Source organism: Onthophagus taurus, chromosome 11 (genome assembly GCF_036711975.1).
Source record: "Onthophagus taurus isolate NC chromosome 11, IU_Otau_3.0, whole genome shotgun sequence".
NCBI classification, from domain to species: Eukaryota; Metazoa; Arthropoda; class Insecta; order Coleoptera; family Scarabaeidae; genus Onthophagus; species Onthophagus taurus.
In genome coordinates, this window is record NC_091976.1 from 17551328 (window position 1) to 17572156 (window position 20829).

At 35.0% G+C, this 20829-nt stretch overlaps 1 protein-coding gene across 4 annotated transcripts in view; it reads left to right on the forward strand.

The window, feature by feature from the left end:
* Positions 1-20829, forward strand: part of LOC111424234 (tenascin accessory) — a 595836-nt gene that overhangs the window by 540421 nt on the left and 34586 nt on the right. For 3 of the 4 annotated variants that reach the window (XM_071200222.1, XM_071200224.1, XM_023057714.2), the window contains 7 exons: positions 12-887; positions 1381-1785; positions 8184-8369; positions 15969-16115; positions 16191-16398; positions 18075-18101; positions 20612-20731. In XM_071200222.1, coding sequence (XP_071056323.1) covers positions 12-887; positions 1381-1785; positions 8184-8369; positions 15969-16115; positions 16191-16398; positions 18075-18101; positions 20612-20731 — 1969 coding nt within the window. The remainder of the gene's footprint in view (positions 1-11; positions 888-1380; positions 1786-8183; positions 8370-15968; positions 16116-16190; positions 16399-18074; positions 18102-20611; positions 20732-20829) is intronic. The other variant, XM_071200223.1, reaches the window with a different exon arrangement.

Here is a 20829-nt window from a genome sequence, read left to right on the forward strand (position 1 = left end):
TATTTTTTTAGAGCGCTATATTTCAGAATCACTTCCAACAAGTACAGCAGAACATTCCAGTGTAACAACCCAACATATATCACTGCAACAACCGCAACAGCAAAGTCAACAACAAGCGCAATGGCCACCTCTATTAGAATTACGCGAATTAAATACGGTTCATGCCGCGACGATTCCTCCCTATCAATTTTGGAATTCGGAATTTCGTAATAAACAACCGGCTTTTATTCGGTTCAACTTTACGCTTCCGTGGGGCGCGAATTTCGCGGTTTACGGAAGAAGAAACGTTGCCCCCAGCGTAACCCAGTACGATTTCGTCGAGTTCGTTAAGGGAGGTCGCGTTGATCATCGACTAAGAAAACGTAGGGAGGTGAAAATGCCAAAGAAATCAGATGTTTTGGATACGATTGTTAGTTCCTATGAATCCGCCAGAAGAATTATGGCGGATTCTCAACCGAAAGGTCCGTTTTATGTTCCACCAGAGAAAGTTGTAAAAGATTTAAACGATTTAAGTAATGTAAAAGGTTCAAAAGATGATGAACGTTTTTATGATGGTTATTATTCTTCTTCATTTGATGACGGTGGTTTTGAATTACCAAAACCGACCATTGATCTTGGCTTTGAATTTGATGAACATGTTATTTCAAAACGAGAAAGTGATATGGAACCAATGTTGGTAAATGTGAGCTTGTTACAATATTTAGATACAGGGAGATGGTTTTTATCGGTTTATAACGACGAATTACAACCTCACAGCGTTTCTTTGGTAATTTCGGAAGCTGAAGGAGTTAGTACGACTTGTCCAAATGATTGTTCCGGAAGAGGATCTTGTTATTTAGGAAAATGTGATTGTATCGATGGATTTCAAGGGGTTGATTGCTCTAAAAGTAAGTTCTTCAAAAAATTGTAATAAAAAAAGTGAAGGGTTTTATTTAAACCGTGTAGAGTTGGCGGTTCAACTCGAACCGTTCATTTTCAGGTAGTCCATTAAGGGGGGTGAGCATTCGGAAGCAAAACTGGGTCACCCAGCCCTTTGTTCCACTAATGCGCCCCCCTTTTATCCCCGACTAAACGGGGGGTACGGTGGATTTTACAAGGGGACTCTCTCGTACGGTACTAGGTGCCTCTTCTCCACGCGGGTTTTGGCCCTTTTGCCCTTTCTCTTGTCTATTAATCATTAGTACCAAACCCGTGGTAAGCCGCGTCGAGCTTCGCGGTTATTATTTTTTGAGATTAAGGGCATCCCTTTAATAATCTCGACGAGTTCTCACGACCTGTTCATAAAATAACCCCATTAACATTTACAGGCTAAAATTAACGTGCATAAACACCTAAAATTTTAATTCAAAAAAGATAACACTTTTTTTTTAATTTTAATAGGTATTTGTCCAGTTCTTTGTTCGGGACATGGCCAATACGGTGGCGGTTTGTGTCATTGCGAGGAAGGTTGGAAAGGGCCTGAATGTGATATTCCAGAAACAGATTGTCGCATTGCTGATTGTTCGGGTCACGGTCAATGTGTAAGAGGTTCGTGCCGATGTAAAGCCGGATGGAAGGGAGAAGTTTGTGATGAAGTAGATTGCGAAGATCCCACTTGTTCCGATCATGGAACGTGCGTTCAAGGCCAATGTTACTGTAAGGCTGGGTGGCAAGGTGAAAGATGTAATCGAATCGACGAACAAGTTCATAAGTGCTTACCTAGTTGTTCCGATCATGGTGTTTATGATTTAGAAACAGCTAAATGTATTTGTAATCGGCATTGGACTGGGCCGGATTGTTCTCAAGGTAAATATTTTATACTTAAGATAAAAATAATTCTTTTTGGGCAATCATTTGAGATATTAATTATATAAAAATTGCTTTTAAATTATTTTTTTCATTATTTCTAAACACAATTCGGTGCTTGTAGTTATAGTTTAGTAACATCCCTTTGCAACAAACGTCATTCCTACTACTAAAGGACAGCAACAGGTTATAGACAATGCTAGGCGGAAAAGGTTGTGATGTAAGATGCTGTAGTGCTACTGGAAAATATCTTTTTGTATCAATATTGTGTTGAACTGCAAATATCTGCAATTCTTTTCTGTACCAACAAGTTTGGTTGAAAGAATTCCCAATAACACTAAATAACTGCATATGAATTTTCAAAACCTCTAGTTGCGAATAAGTTTGATGAATGAGCAAAGAAGGATGATCAACGTGTGTTTTGAAATCTGCGTAGATTGCCTTAGAAAACTAGGATATAATAATTCAACAAATAAGGATGATATACCTCGACAGAAAAATCTAAGAAAATGAAGATAACATTACCAAACAAATGCAGAACATTTAGACATTCTTGGTTTTCTGAAAAAGTCGATCTTCTTGTTAGCAACAACATCCATTAGAAAACTAATAAGAAAGATGTAACATCTATACCACGTTAATGTCAAATACATATGAAAAATTTAAAGTATTTTTATGAAATTATAAGAACTGGTACATATGTATAGATTTATGTGATCTAATATCTGGTCATGGTGAAATGTAATCATCAGAAAAGTAGCTTTCAAGAAGCACAACACCAATGGTTTCATGATTTCAAAACTTATGCAATATCATGAAAAGCCAAGTTCAGTTTGAACAATATCAAGACCTTCTAAAGAAGAAGAAAGAGAATTTGTAGCATATCGATGCCTTATTACAACCACCAAAAAACGACAGCATTATCAAAAGGTATACCAACATACTCTTGGGCACAACTATTAAGTTACAAGAATATGACTGGAAACACACCTGTCAAACTCTAAGTTGCGAGAATATGTATAGAATAGCATTGCCCTAACTTCTAATTGAAAGAAAAAGCCTGGAATTAAATTGCCTTGGAATTAAATAAAAAAAATGCGCAAAAATCTGCACCGGTCAGATTTCATCAAGAAAGCAGAAATTACACTGTCTATACTCTACAACAGCGTTCCGCAAACTTTCTTAGGTGGCGACCCATAAATATCAATAAAATCTTAATGCGACCCATAAGAAGTTAAATCTATTAATAAGTATAATTAGGGTTGCCAACATTGAGGTGAGACTGACCCGGAGAAAATGGGTTAACGACCAAAAAAGAGGTTTTGATCAAAGTTATTGAATTTTGTTATAAACCCGGAGCCCATAGATTGACCGTCAAATCTGGAGTCTCCGGGTGATGCTCGTGGGAACTCATGGGTTTATGCGACCCATTTTTCTACCCTTCGCGACCCAATAATGGAGAATGGAGAAAAGCGGTAATATGCCCCATGTACACGAAAGGAGACAAGCTTGCATGTCGAAACTATCGTGGCATTACGCTGCTATGTATGAGGTATAAACTGTTCACACATATCCTGAACCAAAAACTGGAACTTTTTGCCGAAAACATCATAGGCGAGCACCAAGCAGGTTTTTGCAAATATTTACCGTTAAGCAGATACTAAATAACGCCTGAGAATATGATGTCGACGTGTTTACTATATTTGTGGACTTCAGGCAGGCTTACGACTCCATTATTAGAAAGCAAGGTTGATACGGCTTGCTCAGATCGCACTGACGGACACCAGAGAGTGTCTACGCATACAGAGCCAACTTACGGACGACTTTCAGGTCTCGCAGGGTTTGAAGCAGGGAGATGGGCTGGCCCCCACCCTTTTTAATCTGGTGCTGGAATATGTAATAAGGAAAATGGGGTTGGAGGGGACAGGCTTGCTAATCAACAAATCAGTGCAATTGACGGCATATGCGAACGACATAAACATAATGAGCCGAACACTAACAGGCAGAATGCTGAAGGATGGTGCTGAAGCGGTGGGGCTTAAGATTACAGGCTCAAGTTACTGCTACAGACGAGAAGAAACATCAGTATTGAGACAGCGAGAAATTACAACATAGAAGCGGTGCCTCACTTTATATATCTTGGGTTAGAATTATCTGGGCTGGGTACAGAGGAAGGAGAAGTCAGAAGGATATCAGTCCTGGCTAATAGAGCGTATTCTGCATTTGACCGACCGAGAAACCAAACTGCGTATATACAAAACAATCATTAGACCGATTGTAAGCTATGGGAGTGAGGCATAAACGCTGACGCAAAAGTCGGTGCAAAACGATAATGTCTTCGAGAGAAGGATCTTGAGGAGAATATTTGGGCCAGTTCGGGAGGAGGGTAGATATCGAGATTAAAATACAACCGCGAGTTGTATGAGATTTATAAACACCCGCCACTGGCGCAGTTCAGAATCAGATCAGAATGGGAGAAGCGAGAGTGCCGGGACAACTGATCGGTACAAGAATGCAGGAAGTGAGACCGAGGGGGCGGCCGATATTGAGATGGTAGGAAGCAGTCGACCAGGGCGCTAGGGAGATGGACGGGACTAAGAGTCGGAGGAGAGATGCCAGGGACAGGGATGAATACTCTACAATGAAGTATGAAACTACGCTGCATACATGTCTAGAATTGCGTTGGCCTAACTTCTGATTTGAATAAAAAGTCTAGAATCGTATTGAACATACTCTAAATTGCAAGACAAAGTTCGAAAGTGCATAGGTCAGATCCCAGACATCAACAAAAAACCAGAAATTACACTGTCCAGACTCTACAATTAATTATGCAACTACGCTACAAACTTGTCAGGTATAAAAACGTTCTAGAATTTCAGCACATAAATTACAGATTTTAGACTACGAGTTGAAGTCTAAAATTACTCTGAATATAGAACAATAATGAGTACTTATGTACTATGTATTGATTAATCAGTCCAATATTACTTGTTTGTTATTATATTATTCACGGATTTTAGTCGATTTTTTAATCATCATTTTTACGTGGACCATCGTTCTGTATAGATCAGATATGATTCACCTTTGCTTGATTTTTATAGACCTAAAATAAAACAGATAAACTATGCTTTCACAAACTTTTACTTTTGATTGCTAAATGGATCCATCCGGAGATCAAGAAGTGACCAATTTCTTTCTATTTATACTCACATAGTTCAATTATTTTCATACCATTGTCCATTCTTCTATAAAGGCAACCTTTGAACTGATTATGCATTAGCAGAGATATATTGGCTGCGTAAGTATTTCTCCCTCAAGACTTATAATCGTATCATTATGGTTATTGCGAGATTTGTTCCAACGACACTTTTGATTATATTATCAGTTGACGTTGTGATGCCTGCGCAGTTGAGAAATACTATTCCAACCGAACCGTGGACTAATCGTGGATTTTTTGTCATGCGTTCCAACGATTATCGAACAAGTTCATGCGATGCGTACATGAAGTGATCACTCAAATTCATCCCGTAGTCTGGAGCAAGTACGTTTAGTAACGACATTTAGACTTGTCTATAACTAGAGCTGAAAGAAAAAAATATTGTTCACTAGAAAATTCTCCGAAGTAATTTTTTCATCGTGCATGGTGGCTTCCTCTGTCAATCCTGATAAAACTCAGACGGTTCGAGAATTTATTTTCTTAAATTTTAGTTTTACATGACGATGAAGTGGTTGTGGATGATACATCAACATCAGAATCAAAAGTTAACAGACCCTCATCGAGTTCTACACTCGATGGTTTTATTGATGTTTCATCAAAAGTTGAACCAGAGAAGCTAGATCAACTGTTTATGCTACAGGTACTCCATTTGAAATAATCACTGGCAATCATTTTTCAAACATTTGAGACCATCTTTCAAAATGTCAACACATTATTTATTATCAAATAAATTACTGGACTCCGAGTATGAAAAAGTTGATGCAGATAATAAAATGAAAATTCGAGAAGCGAATGCTCTTAGCTTACAGTGTGATGGTTGGAGCAACCAAAGAAACAAATCCATACTTGACTTCATTATTACTACGCCAAACCCTGTGTATCATAAAAGTTTGTCAACAAATATTTGTTGACATACTGCAGAATATATTGCTGAAAAAATCGATGAAACTTTGAGAGAAGTTAGTACTGAAAAATTCTTTGCTATAGTAGTGACAATGCTAAGTGCAATGGTTAAAGCAAGAAATATACTTCATGAAAAGTACAAACATATTCTGTTTATGTTCTGCAGAAGTAATGGCAGAATTGGCCCTTTAGCGATCTAAAGAAAGGTTATTTGGAAAACCATATGTTTTAAAATCCGTGGAAAAACTACACCCGTTGTATGGTGGAAGGGGACATGTTTTGAGTCGACATTAAGTAAAGTCTCGGTCAAGACACTAAGTATGCCTGCGTCGAGTGCAGCAACAGAAAGAAACTTCAGCACCTACAACTTTACTCACACTGCGAAAAAAAATCGGCTTACGGCTGAACGAGCTGGTAAAATAACTTTCATTGCTCATAATTTAAAATTATTAGATTCTGCCACCAATGTGGAGGTTAATGAAGGTAATGAAGACCTTTCTGATATTGAAATGATTGAATGCAGTGATTTGGAAACTTTGCCACAGTTGTCTGAAAATTCATTAGATTCGAACTAATAATTGTTTAATTTTTCTTACAATTAGTAATAATAATATTGGTTGTCTGTTCTTTTTTGTTATTTGTTTCAACGAATAAATTATTTTTTTATACCAAATATATTATAAACATCACAAATAAGTCCTCCATAGTAATTAATCCCATAAATATGAACCATGCCACTGTACGCTTTCACGAATGCGTGCATGGACAAACATGCGCAGAATAATATCGTGTACCAAATTTGTGCAGTTGGAACAAATCTATGGTGTTCTTATGTATATGTAATGCTTTTTTCCGTTGTTGTCAGGTGCAATTCAATATAACTTTTTCCCGAGGGTTTCGCGTGATTTGCCAAGTTTTCAATATAAGATACTTAAGAAGTAAATTTACACGCAGCTTTTTAAATTGTCAATGCCAAATGTTGTACTTTATCAATATCATTACCACTCTGGATGGTTTAATTTAATGTTTTGAGATTGTTTAAACTAGCGCCAATTAGTTTTTTATTTGTTAAAGCAATTGGTTTAGTCAGAAGACACGCTTTCATTAGTGTCTTAACGATAACTGGAGAATGGTCAGATGATAACTAAAATAAAGACTCAATTTAATGTAGTTCAATAATACACCACTAATAACACAAAAATCGATAAGATCGGGTGCTTTGGCCATCTTCGAAAGATTGGCTGTCAGACGTGTTAACGACCGACTGAGTTAGCTAATAATTATTTTTAGTAACTAAAAAATTTACGAAATGAACAGAAAGTTGAAGTAACTCATAAAAGAAAAAGGATATAGTACCCACTGGGCAATATTGACAACGAGTATTTCTAGGCCGAGAATTAATAGTTTATGGGCAGTAACCGACATATTACACCATGTACATGAACTCTTGCAATATGCAGAGTGTATTCCAGTAACTTACATTTATTGGATAACCATACAATATCGTCTTAAATATGGATTTGTGTAACGGCAAACCTTTCAATCAACTTATTTTTACAGCTAGATTATTAATAAATTAAATTTATAATTTTCTATTTGCCATTCGCTCTAACCCGCAATTTCTTTACGTCCAATCTGTATAATAAATGGAGCAGTCTTAAAAAATTCATGTCCACGCATGTCATGTGTGTAAACCATATTTTAAATAAGAGCTGTGTATTTTCTTTCGAGTTACACATTTTTTTTATAAAAAGTCATTTGTCACGTTTAAAAATGTATTTGCAAAGCATTCACATTTTCAAAGGTAATAAAAGTATTTCAAATTAAGTTAAATTATTCAATCTATTATACACTACCCAATTAGAATGGATTCTATCTTTCATTCGATAATAATTAACTGTCTCTGGCCAACATGTTACATTTTGTTTATTCCGATTAACGCTTAGTTTGTAATCGGCAATTTTGGCCCAATTTATTGTCATCGTAATATGCTACAATTCGGAAATTTAAAAGGTTAATTCACAAAATTAATTGCTTATTAGTTTGAAGTGCACTACAAACACGCATGCGCGATTATATCCGAAATCATTTTAAATTGGATCCTCTACACACAGCTTTTGCGAGCAACTATTAATAATTTTATAGTTTTAAACTGAACATATTAATTTAACAAAAATAAAAAGAATCTCATAAGCTATTAATAAATGTATTAATATCCCATTTGGTTGCCCCACAAAATTTTAAATCCCACCAAAATAATATTAATATATTTTTTCAGCTTTGTGTAATTTGGATTGTGGCCAACATGGTAAATGTGATTCTGGAAAATGTCGATGTGATCCCGGATGGACAGGGTCCAAATGTGAACAACTTCCATGTGACCCACGTTGCCAAGAACATGGTCAATGTAGAAATGGAACTTGCGTGTGTTCTCAAGGATGGAACGGAAGACATTGTACTTTACGTGAGTTAAATTTATTCAAACTTATAAAAATTTATTTCATCATTCACTTTTGAGTACGCCTTTTACTGTTCAAAAACTAATAAACGTGCAAAACAAGTCGGTTTTCATCACGTCTAACGTCGTCTAGGGTCCCTAAAACTTTAACGATTACCCGTGAAGTTATCTAATTTTGCGACGACGGCAGCTAGCACGCATATTGGAAATATATGGGATTACGACTTCCGTTTTATACACGTCGTACCGTTCGACGTTATATATCGAGGCCCCTCTTTCCTCTTCCGTCGAACGTTTAATATCTGAACTTTTCCCGTTGAATCGTTTCCGCCTCTTTCTGTTGAACGCAGGGTAGTTTCTCGGCAATGTTCCCCAACATAAGGGGTGGTTCGAAATGGGGTCGTGTGAATGCAAATTAAGTTTGTCGATTGGGTGTGTAGCAATAAAAGTTTTCATATCCAAAAAGTTTTGTATCTAACAATGCAAATAGAAAGTTACTTTAGGGGTTGGATAGAGTGATTTTTTTGGTGTGGTTTATGGTTACTTTGAGAGTTACCTACGGGCCTAAGGGTGGTACAAAATCATTAATTACAATCCGGAAACGCGATATCCCCGTTACGCGATCTACCGGAGCGGGTTTCCGGATTTGCGATCTGAAAAATGAGCGCTTATACGAGGCGTTTAATTAAAAGTGCGCAGCCGGAGGCCCGCTGGCATCCCGTCGATGGCCGGGAATTGATTTTCCCCAGCTTTTATAACTTCCCCCCTCAGAACCATTCAATTAATACCACCGCCCCAGACGGGCTTCCGATGGCTCCGGATGAGCTCGAAAGCTGATTAATTCTTTCGGAAAAGATGATTTGGAAACACGATCCGATCGCTTACGCTATTTTTACCATTACTTTTTCCTTTTCTTTTATTTTTTTCTGATATATTAAAAAGTTTTAATCCAAAGCAATTACGTATGCAAAACACGGTTCAGATTTTGCAATTAAGCACCATTTATTCGAGGTCAGAACCCCAACAGTGGTTCTCTTACGTGTCCACAACGAGCGGTAATGTGTTTTTAAGTAATTATATTCAATCCACGTACAAAAGCACCGCACGGGAACGCAAACAAACGTAATATAAACCCTTTCCCTCATCGTTCTCCTCTTTCTACTTTTCCTCGGTTGTCGACGTGGCGACAAATCGTTTGATCGATAAGCCACCGAGAAACCATGTGACATGCAATAAGAGTATTTCTCACCACGAACCGATCACGTGTTAACTGGCAATTTAACTCTTTAAACTATTTAAAAAAATCCTCATACTAAACTTACAGAAATAAAAAAAACCTTTTTATTGCGGAACAATGGATATTTAACTCGAAAATTTACGAATCTTTTTCTTATCAAACTTAAACTAAAAAATTCGACGTTATGAATTAATATAATAAGGATTTAATTTTTATTACCCAATTTTATTTTAATAACAAAACATGACATTGGTAATTTAACGATAGAAGGAGATGCAATCTATGAATTTTAGTAATAATAACTTAGAATACTTTCGTTGCATCGTTACAATATCAGTTTTCTACGTTTATCTTCTTTTGGTCACGATCATTAACTTTTTCTTGTTCAAATACATACTCTACTTTTTCTTCTTTTAATGCAACAGCCCGTGGTGGGCTTTGGCTTTCTCCACTATCCTCTTCTAGTCCTTTCAGCTTTCAGTAAACCTCTTCCAATTGATGATCTACAACATTTTTGCATCGTCTCATCTTTTCATGTCATGTGTGGTCTACCCCAATTCTTATACCTATCATGCTCGCCTTTCATACTCTACTGCTTCCTTGTTAATATCGATACAATCCATACTCAAGATTCATACTCCTTTTAGTGTTTGTTGATGTAGAGAAAATTAATACATTTGGCAGAATTTTTACGATTTGGCTTTACAATAGCCTCATGGTGTCAAAACTTCTCAAATGAATAGCTGATGTTTAATATCACACGTCTTATCTTCTGAACGAATAAGAATTCCAAATTCAGGCACAGCACTTAAATAATCTGGTGGCAGCACTTCCTGTAAGATGTAGTATGTAGACTTAGGTATTTTACTAGCAAGCTTTTCATGGAATATGGAAAATGCAGCTTTAGGGGAAGTTAATAACGACATTTAATGTTATCGGCTTCCTGTCCACAAAACCTAAGAGAAGATTCACATTTTAATTATCAAACCAAGAAATTAAACCCTGTTTTACATCAAGTGTAATTGTAATTCTTCAATTCTCTGCCAGAAGGCATATTTGAGTTTGATACACGACTGCATCTTACGGTTTCAAAGGCAAACAAATCATTTTTAAAGAATTGCAGCAAATCTTGTGATTGATGTGTCCCGGAACTATGACACTGAGCCGAACTGACGCCGAGAGCAGATGCATCTGAAGGATGTGTATTGCTTTGTTCACCAGCAAATATATCAAAATCATAGCTAGAGCTTTTTGTAACCCCACTTTTGTGATTTCTGCATATACTCCATGCTGTATTCAAGGCAGCTATATCAATATTACTACATCTATATCCTATCTAAGGATGCAGAATATAAGAGGACATTATGACATAGGGTGTATGTCATAAACTTGGTAACCAATCGATTCCTCAACTAACGCAACCTTTATATTGCCGCTATATAGATAGTTAGATTGTTTTTAACGGGTTTAAATTCATGTAGGAACTTTTTGTAGAAATACTTTGTTTGATAATATGTTAACCAGTAATTAAACTGTTTAATCGCTACAAAACAATCTTTAAAATAAACATAATGAAAGAACAAAACTTACTTATTTGGGGTACACGGTTGATATTGAGAAGAATTGAAAGCGATGGGTTTACCACGAAAATAGAGGGTTACCCTTTTCATCCAACACAAGACCGAAAACAAGCCGATATTCGACGTGACAATAGGAAGGGTAGGAAATGGGTTAATGCTAGGGATTGGAAGGTCGTCTTTAATTCTCTTCTTGTAAATCGCCAGGTGTTAATTACTTACGCGCGTTTCAAGTCTTTGTGAAAACGATCAATGTACCGTGGAAAATGGACGAGATCTCTACAGTTCGTATCGAACGTTGGACAGACAGCACTTTATTTTAAATAAAACGTAAACCGCAATTTAATATTATTATTATTGTTAATAAATATTATTTTCTCAATTCACTACACTATATTTTACTGATCCTTTTAAAACATTGTTGAATTGCTTGAAATGTATCAAGACTCGGAATTTCACAGCAACATAATTCAGAAGGTACCAAAACTTCATGGCAATTCATAAAGTGTTAAAACTTATAAAGCAATTCTAACTTCACAGTACTTGATAACTTGGAAATTTATGCCTACGCACGTTACGCAGTAAGGTGATCTATATACTACATCAAGCAATGGTGCAACCATCCCACATCACAACTTTAATTACCAGGCGGAGTGAAAATGCAACATATGTATTTAAAAATATTATAAAAGAAATTAAATAATTAAATATACAAAATAAGCTAGCAGCTGGGATTTTCCTTTCCATTTTTTATAGAATATTTTAGCTTTGCCATTTTTCTCGATTTTAGTGATATCGATAATTTTTGATCTTTTATACTGGAAAATCCTGAAAATATACAGCGTTACTAACTCAGTTTGATGTTGACTGTGCCAGTATTAGTAGTGATCAAAGAGCAGAGCCATCCATCTTAGGATGTATATTACATACAATAAGCAACAAATCATCCAAAATGATTACGAATATCTCTGGTTTGATTCCCTGATTGATAAATGGAAAACATAATTTTCATAAACGCAATTCTCGTCTCCTGCGATCGCAAGATGTCTGCATTAAAAACGACTGAAAATAATTTATTGAAAATGAATGCTAGGTTTGCCGAGATTTCTATTCCAGAATGTATATGCTTTGAAGTAAAACGCCAAGTAACAGAATTATAACTTCATTTTCAATCATCTTTAATCACCATTCCAAGCTATTTCTGCCACAACTTCTCTGATCAAAATGTTCAGAAACTCATTTCTCAAAACAATGAATTACAATATCAATTGTTAAAAAATGATGCGGAATCTACATTAACAATTAACTTTTAATACGCTTGTGCCAAATAGAAGGTATCCTAAATTCAAGATCCTTGTTCGTGATAACTTTTGTTCAAATTCACGCGATTCTTGATCCGATTACGAAGTTATAAAAGATGAAAGCGTTTTCACGTCAGTTTCATAAGGATGATAAAATACTATCATTCTATAACAAAGAGAAAATTGTACAAAACTACTTCACAATTCAAATATACCACTATAACTGTAGCCATTGGAACAGAAGAGTAGTAACTGTTACTTAAAAGGGATAAAGTTGACTGACTTAGCGTTTATTTATAAAAATAAATATGAAAAATTTACAAGTAATTTAAAAATTTATATTCTTTTAGATACACTCGTATTACTTATATTTTTCTTGTTAATCCGTCTTCTGACTTGATTGTATTTGTGTGGAGAGTGTGTAGATGTCACCTTTCAAAAACGTCTTGTTTAATGTGTTGAAGTAGACTAAATTATTACCATTTCATATTTTTTAATAGTTAGGACAGAACTTATTATGCACCCTGTGGTGTTAATCATATTATTAGTGCAACATTTGCGAATACTAACTTCGAAAAAGAAGAGAGCAGAGTAAAAAACAGAAAAAGAAACACTTTTTACCTTTAGACGATAACTTTCAAACAGATTTAGAAGACGTGAATGAAGAAGTGGTTGAAGGCGAAAATGAAGAAGTGTCAACATAGGTAATAAAAAATGTCATAATGCCACATAGAAATGATAAAAAAACAGCTATTAGGAAAAAGGTTCTGTTACGAAAGAGCTTCAACAATGTAAATCAGCGAAAGATGTGTCTACATTTCATTGAACTCCTGTTAGGTAATATTGTGTATCAAAGCAGTCTCTATTCTACCCTGAGAGGTAAGATAATACAATCTAAGAAAGCAGGAATTTTATCGTAAATGTAATCATGAAGACATTATTGGCCTGCTAAAAAGATTTAGAAGTTCCCTTAGTTTCCCAGACAATGTCAAGAGATCGATTAATGGTAATGTAACAATCATCATCATCATTGGCATGACAACCCTTTGTGAGACTTAGCCTGTTCCAAGATCCTCTTCCATTCTGATATCTTCCTCCACCTGGGCCAGATAACGCAGCCTGGGCTGTCCTTTGGGTTGGTTGGTGTTTGTTTTACTACGTTTTTTGAGGTCTCTTTATCCTTCATTCTTACAACGTGTCCTAACCAACGTAGGCAGTTTATTTTGATAAAGCTTACAATGTTTGGGTACTTGTAAACAAGATACAGTTAGAAATTATAGCGTCTCCGCCATAAGTCGTTTTCGAATATTCCTCCAAATATATGCCTCAGAATTTTCCTTTCGAAGGTAGCTAGAGGTCTTTCATCGTTCTTGGTCAGTGTCCACGTTTCTGATCCATATGTCAGCATTGGTCGTAATAATATTTTGTATATGTAACATGAAATAGTTTTTCATGTCACGTATTTAGATCTCAAGTGTCTAATTAGACCGTAATAGGTTTTATTTGCTAAAAGGATCCCTCATTTTACTTCATCGGAGATGTTGTTGTCTGCATTAACCAGTGTAACCCACATATACAAAATGTTTCACACCTTCAATGTTGTAGTCTCCGAAGTTTTGCGATTGTCTTGGGCTATTGGTGTGCATATACTTTGTCTTTGCTTTGTTAATTCTTAAACGACTTAGTTTCTATATAGTTATATAGTTATTCTTTCTATAAATTTTAGAGTGTAGATCTATGTTCCAAGTGAATTATTTAAAAATAAGACGAAAAACACTTCTTAACTTGCTATATTTATTAAATTTGAAGTCAAACTATTTTCGGGGCTAGCCCCAACCTCAGTGACAACTGAATTTAAAAGGAGAAAATACAATGTTAAAATCATTTGAGAAAATATTAATTTAATTTTGGATGATATTGAAGTTAAACTTATAAAAATATATAAAAATGTATATGACGAACAGGAGCAAAAACGAAAAAATGAAAAACTATTTAAAAAACACACTAAAACATGTAAAAATATAAAATCCTAAAACCTACTTACTGTCAATAGAAGACTAATATCGTAAAGTGAAGATCATCAAAAGGCAATTGAATGCATGTATAAAGCTGAAGGCGATATAATGCGGTGTTAAACGTGTTCAGCAAATTGATCAAAATGGCGACAGCAAAAAAGCTTCTGTAAATTTGATTGTTTCGACCATATCCCTTTTTGATCTTGGGATTATATCCACGTTGTCGTCTGCAAAAACCAATATATGTACAGACTTGCTTATGATTGAGCCCCCAATATTTATATCTGCTTCTCACAACCTTCTCAAGAGTGATGAAGCACAGTAATTTCAAAGTGAGATTAGTGAGATAAGTTGCGTAGGTATGTTGAGCTCCTTCATGGCCTCATGGTATTAGATATTCTCTAGATGATTCTCAAAATCGATGAAGAGGTGGTGGGTTTCGATGTTGAATTCTCTAGTTTTCTCAAGAATCTGCCTTAGCACAAACATTTGATCGATTGTTGATTTTTGACTGCGGAATCCGCATAGATAGCCGCTTATAGCCCACTTGGCATATGGTTTTAGCCGTTCACAGAGGACACAGTGTAATTGTTCTGTAATTCGCAGCTGGTCACTTTTCTTGTGTACCGGTCCTAAATTCCATTCTTGATTTATTGTTTGTATTTGCCAGATTTCCACAATTCTCGCAGGGTCTGCTTTAATTTATCTCCACCCTCCTTAATTAGTTCTGTGGAGATTCCATCCGTTCCTGCTGGTTTGTGGTTTTTCAGTTTGTTGATAGCGCCTAGTACTTCGCATATTGTTGGCCAACTATTCAAAATAATAGCAATGATTTGTCAATCAAACAATACAATCCAATGAAACCCATCAAATGTAGTTACAAATTGTAGTGTCATGCAGACTAATATAGGGATTAATTACACATTTTGACGGTTACTAAAGATGCTGATATTTCTAAGAAATGTAAGCAGTTTAGCATAGGAAACTGAGTAGTTCTGATATTAACAGAAAAGGAATGGTATAAAGCAAAAGTGATTGAATTCCAGTACTACAGATCCATGCAGTAAAGCTTGCAGATGTTAGTCAGACCTTTGGGTTTGTTATTCAATGTACCGGTAATTGTAACACAAAGTTTTAAAGAGCGATACCCACTTTTTTTTGTTCAACCTCACTTCAAATTATGTGATGCACTTAAGTACAGATAGTCAATATAGACAGATCAGATTGCTTAACTATTCGTAGAACTTGAGGCTCGGTCTTGACTTGGGTAGCCAAAATCTTTTGAGGCAATTTTTTAATCTAAACTCTGACCACATAATCTTTTCTATCAGAACATCTCTAAGTACGAGAATACGAGTATTTTAATTTTTTTTATCACAGCCTGATATTATCAAATTTAACATTAAAGTGACGAATTTAACTATATGAAAACGGAGAGAGTACTGAAGGTATTAATTACTAACGCCCTTTTTCAGCTGGTTGTGAAAATGGATGTTCCGGTCACGGCCAATGTACCATGGAAGATGGAATTTATCTTTGCGTTTGTATTGAAGGTTGGGCAGGATCAGATTGTAGCATTCCACTCGAAATGAAATGTAATGATGATGTTGATAACGACCACGGTGAGTTAAATTCAAAAAATACCTAATTTGAAATATTTTCTTTTACATAAACATTTTTTTATGGTCTTAATTTAGATGGAATGATTGATTGTTCCGATAGCGAATGTTGTTCGCATCCATTTTGCGCCGATCACATAATGTGTTTGGCAAGTAACGATCCGGTTGAAGTTCTTTTAAGAAAACAACCCCCATCGGTAACCGCATCGTTTTATCAAAGGGTCAAGTTTCTGATTGAAGAAAACTCGGTGCAATCGTACGCACACATGGACGAGTACACCGAAAGGTAAGTGGAGCTGAAGGGCGGGACACCTTTGATCAGTGTAGAGCTTATAATGTGTTTTTTTAAAAAACCGCTATAGATTGGGAACAAAAACACTTTATTCAATTTAAAGGTTTTTTAAAAGGAGGTGAAATTTTTGTTGGGATTCTTTAAATTGTGATAGAGTGTTTGTTAAACCCGAATAAAAAAATACAAGCAAAAATCCAAGAACCAGCTTGTAGTAGAAAAAAAGCCACAAGTGCCAAGTATATTATCCAAAAAAAAAAGAAAAGAAAAAAGTTAAGTAAAGCTCTGCACGTTGAGCGGAGATTCCCGGTCGCTTTGCTCGGGCACCGCACACTATACCTCTCTATTAATTATAATTAATCAATTAATTATATAATACTACTGCGGCGCCCACCTTTCTCTCTTTCTATCTCTCTCTTATCTCTCTATCCCAGCAACACCCTGTATAACACACTCAAAAACACCGCCTCCCTCCGGAGGAAACGGGCGAAAGAAAGGGACAAAATAATCATCGCCCGGCTCCTCCACCTTTTCTCTGTGTCTCGTCTTTAAACCTCTGTGTGCGTCAACCCGTCTCTTAAAGCCCGAGTCTGTCTTTCGCTCACCAAGAAATAATAAAACGTGTTTAAAAAAAATTATACAAGGTGATCGAGATTTAAAATAATTTAAAATCAAAATCAATTTTTACTACAAAATTTTATTAAAAAAATTAGATTATTATATTTAATTTATTTAATTATTAGGTCGATTGTATAGTTTTTATTAACTTGAAATTAATTATCAAATCATAAAAAAAATTATTATTTCATAGAGACGTAAATCTTAAAAGAAAATTTAAAAAATTTTTAAATAGGTATGTATTGACGATGGTGGACACAAGTTTGGCAACCAATGTTGTTTCACTCACTAAGAAAATTGAATCATTAAAATTAAAAATTATGTAAAATACATCAGAAACGAAGTTTTAAAGGTTTTCCTTTAGTTTTCTTTGTGTGTCGTCCACGTTCTCTCATCACCCAACGTTTTTGTCTTATTAATCGTTTTTTCTCCTTTTATTATACATGTAATAAGTATTCTAGGATTAATCTTACGGTTATTAAATATTGTATTTCAAGTAAAAGGAAAAACCAACAAAGTTTTATATAAAATTCTAGAATACTTGTAATTTTTAAGTTTTTTTGTTTCCATATTTACGCCTCCCGCTAACTTGTGTCTGTCATTGTCTTGTAGCTAAAAGTACAATGTTCGTTTTGTACATGCGTCTCTTTGTTTTATGTTTATAATTTTTATCATTACTTTTCCATTTACTTTATTTATTTTACCTTTCGTGTCCGCGTCCGTAATAAAAAAAAAATGTTTTGTTGTTAAATTGGCGAATTTTGTTTTTTGGAAAAGAAGTGAAAGAGAAAATTTGAGTTTTTTTGTTATTATTTTATGTGTTTTAAATGAGTAAATGCTTTTGGATGGGTTTTGGAATTGAATGAAAGTGTCGAATTAAAAGAAATTAATTAAAATAAAGAGAAATTAGACGAAAATAAAAAATCTGAGACGATAACGAGAAAACGAGAAATCATTACTTTTGTGTGTTGTTTTCAACCAAGTTGCCGTGTGGTTAGTAATTATTGTCCTTGTCTTCTGTGTTCCCTATGTCGCTGCTGCAACCTCACTTGTAGCGAGTTCTGGAATTCCTTTACACCGCGGTAAGTGGCAGCATTACCACCCAAATTGTATTGTCTGTCTGTACGTCTGTCCATGTGCTGCCTGTTTTTTCATTTATTTTTTTTATCATTAATTATTATTTTTCGTTTTTCACTTGTTCGTTATTTTTTTCTTTTCCCCTCAATTTTTTAGTTCTTTTTGAGTCATTAATTACCTCTTATCCCTCTCAATTTGTCTATCTGTCTATCTCTCTATCTGTTGTATGTTAAACGCTTCTTATGGTTTTTAATCCCTTTTTATTCAGACCACTAGCTGCCGAAACATAAACTTATAAACAAAAATTAATAATAATTTGATGAATGCGGGTGTGAATGTAAACAACGAGATGTCATTTCAATATGATTGATATCGATGAAAAGCCCGGTGCCATCCGGATGTGACACAAAACAAGGATTTATATCGTTTCTGATCATTCCCGGTGGTAAGTGCGCGAATACACAAATCAATTGTAAGCACAAAGCCGAGGTATGTTATTGATCAAAGACCAAACTCGGTGCAGACTAATCCATATAAATTAATCTATAATATCATTAGTTTCAAGTCAAGCCTAATCGAATTATATGCGATACAACAACGTTCGCCAGCCAGTGGTCGATTTACCTTTCAGTTGCAATTGAATGTTGCCCGCTGTAACTCTAAGCTATGCCGTTGTGACATGTTCCGTATACGATTCATCAATCTTTATCATCATCATCAACATCATTATCACCATAAATCCGTTCGGCCATTTATCATTAATTTAGTAAAAAAATAATAATTAATAAACACCGATTATACAATTTTTTAAAATAAAACACAGCAAAATTAATTCTTAAACAATTAAGAATTAGTTTAGCAAAAATTAAAATACTCGACACATCTCAACACACGTTCTTATAAATCATTCAAAATATATTAGTTAAAAAATTAATTAGGGGTAGGTACTTCGTGTTTATCGTAAAAAAGAACTATTTTTTAGATGCATTTTTATAAAAATTAAAACGTACTGTATAAGTACTTAAATCGTAATAGACAAGAGAAACAACATTGTACACGTTCTACCAAAAAAAGGTTTCAAAAAACCTTCGTTTTTCTTTTTTAAATATTTACAACAACAACAAGTATTTATATTCTTTTGACGGCTCGGCCGAAGAATCCCTTCTTCCCCTGTCTACGTGTCATTGTCAGATTGACCAGTTCAGTATTGACCTCTGTGCTACCTTTCCTTGACTTGCCATCAATCCACACGCCCACAAAAAAATTATTAAAAAAAAAACTACTTTGCATCGTTGCATTATGACCACCAATTATTTTTAACACTAACTATTTAAACTTTTTTTTATCTCGTCGAAATGATTATGGTTTTTATGTTCATTCAGATTCAATCTTAATTACATCAATAAAATAAATTCATTTGTAAAGAGCGCAATGAACTCTTTTAACTAGCTTAATGGAAACTTTATGAGACCCCATTAAATATAGATTGAAAAACGTGATCTTAGCTGGGGTCATTTGTAACTTTTGTAACGAGTTATAACTCGTGCGAGCAAGTAATTGCTGGATGTGAAAACCATCTCGCTTCGACGACAAATGGTCTAGTTTTTTTTTTCTTTCCGTTGAGTTATCCCTCTTATTCTTTTTTTTTTGAAAGTATTTTCAACGAATCTCAAACTTTATCTCTCTTTTTTTGTATTTATTTTTAAGTTAAAAGTGAATTTTTCAATTATTATTATTAAATCGTACTTGTAGTGGTGGTTATTTTATTATTTTTATTATTACATTAAATATGCCTGCTCTACTTTTATAATTCCATCATTTTAAATTTAAAGAATACGCGTTACCGTTGCAATAATGATTGGTTTTGGGTGTAATAGTAAAGTTGTTGTTACCAAAAATGCTCTTTCCGTTCAAAGCGAATTCATCGTTCGAAACAAAAAGCTCGACGAGGTTCGGAAATCCCCAGAGATAGTCGCTCCCCGGGCGCTAGGCAACAACGAAAAGCTCTCGAAAGCATATACCCGAGCCAAAAGCTCAAAAAGCTCACTAGATTTGAACAAAATACAAAAAAAGGAAATGGAAAAAAGTTAATCGGGAATTTCCGATGTCATTATTGCAACGGTATCCGTACAGCTTTCGTCCTCCACACCTACTACTATCTATATATACCATACGAGCTTTCGATCGACTACTCTACAAATGCATGGAGCTTTCGGACGGGGAGCGTTGAGCGGACACGCGGTGAGCTTTTGACGCTTTCGAATATTCGATCAGTTTATATCGGTCGTCATGCAGTGATGAGAGCTTAAATTCTCTCAAAAGCTCTTTCGAGGGTCCGCTTTTTGCTCCAATGCGACTGTTTTAGTTTTTTAACTTATTTAATTTTTATTATCAATGCCACTTTCTTCACTATTCTTTATCTCTCGCTACTTTTCTTGGTAATATTTATATTATTACTTATAAATACATATGATGTTTTAGTTCTTTTGGAAACTGTTTTTATTGTGTTTGACAGCCGCGTTGCCGTTATGAGGGGCCAGGTTGTTACTCCCCAAGGACTTGGAATCGTTGGAATCAGAGTTTCTGTCGACAGGGAATCTAGATTTGGATTTACATTAACAAGACAGGGTGGATGGTAAGTTTAAAATATAAATGAATGTGATACGTTTGTAAATTTTTGTAAGTTCAATGACATAATTGTTTAAAGTGTATTTAAAATGGCTGTCAAAAACT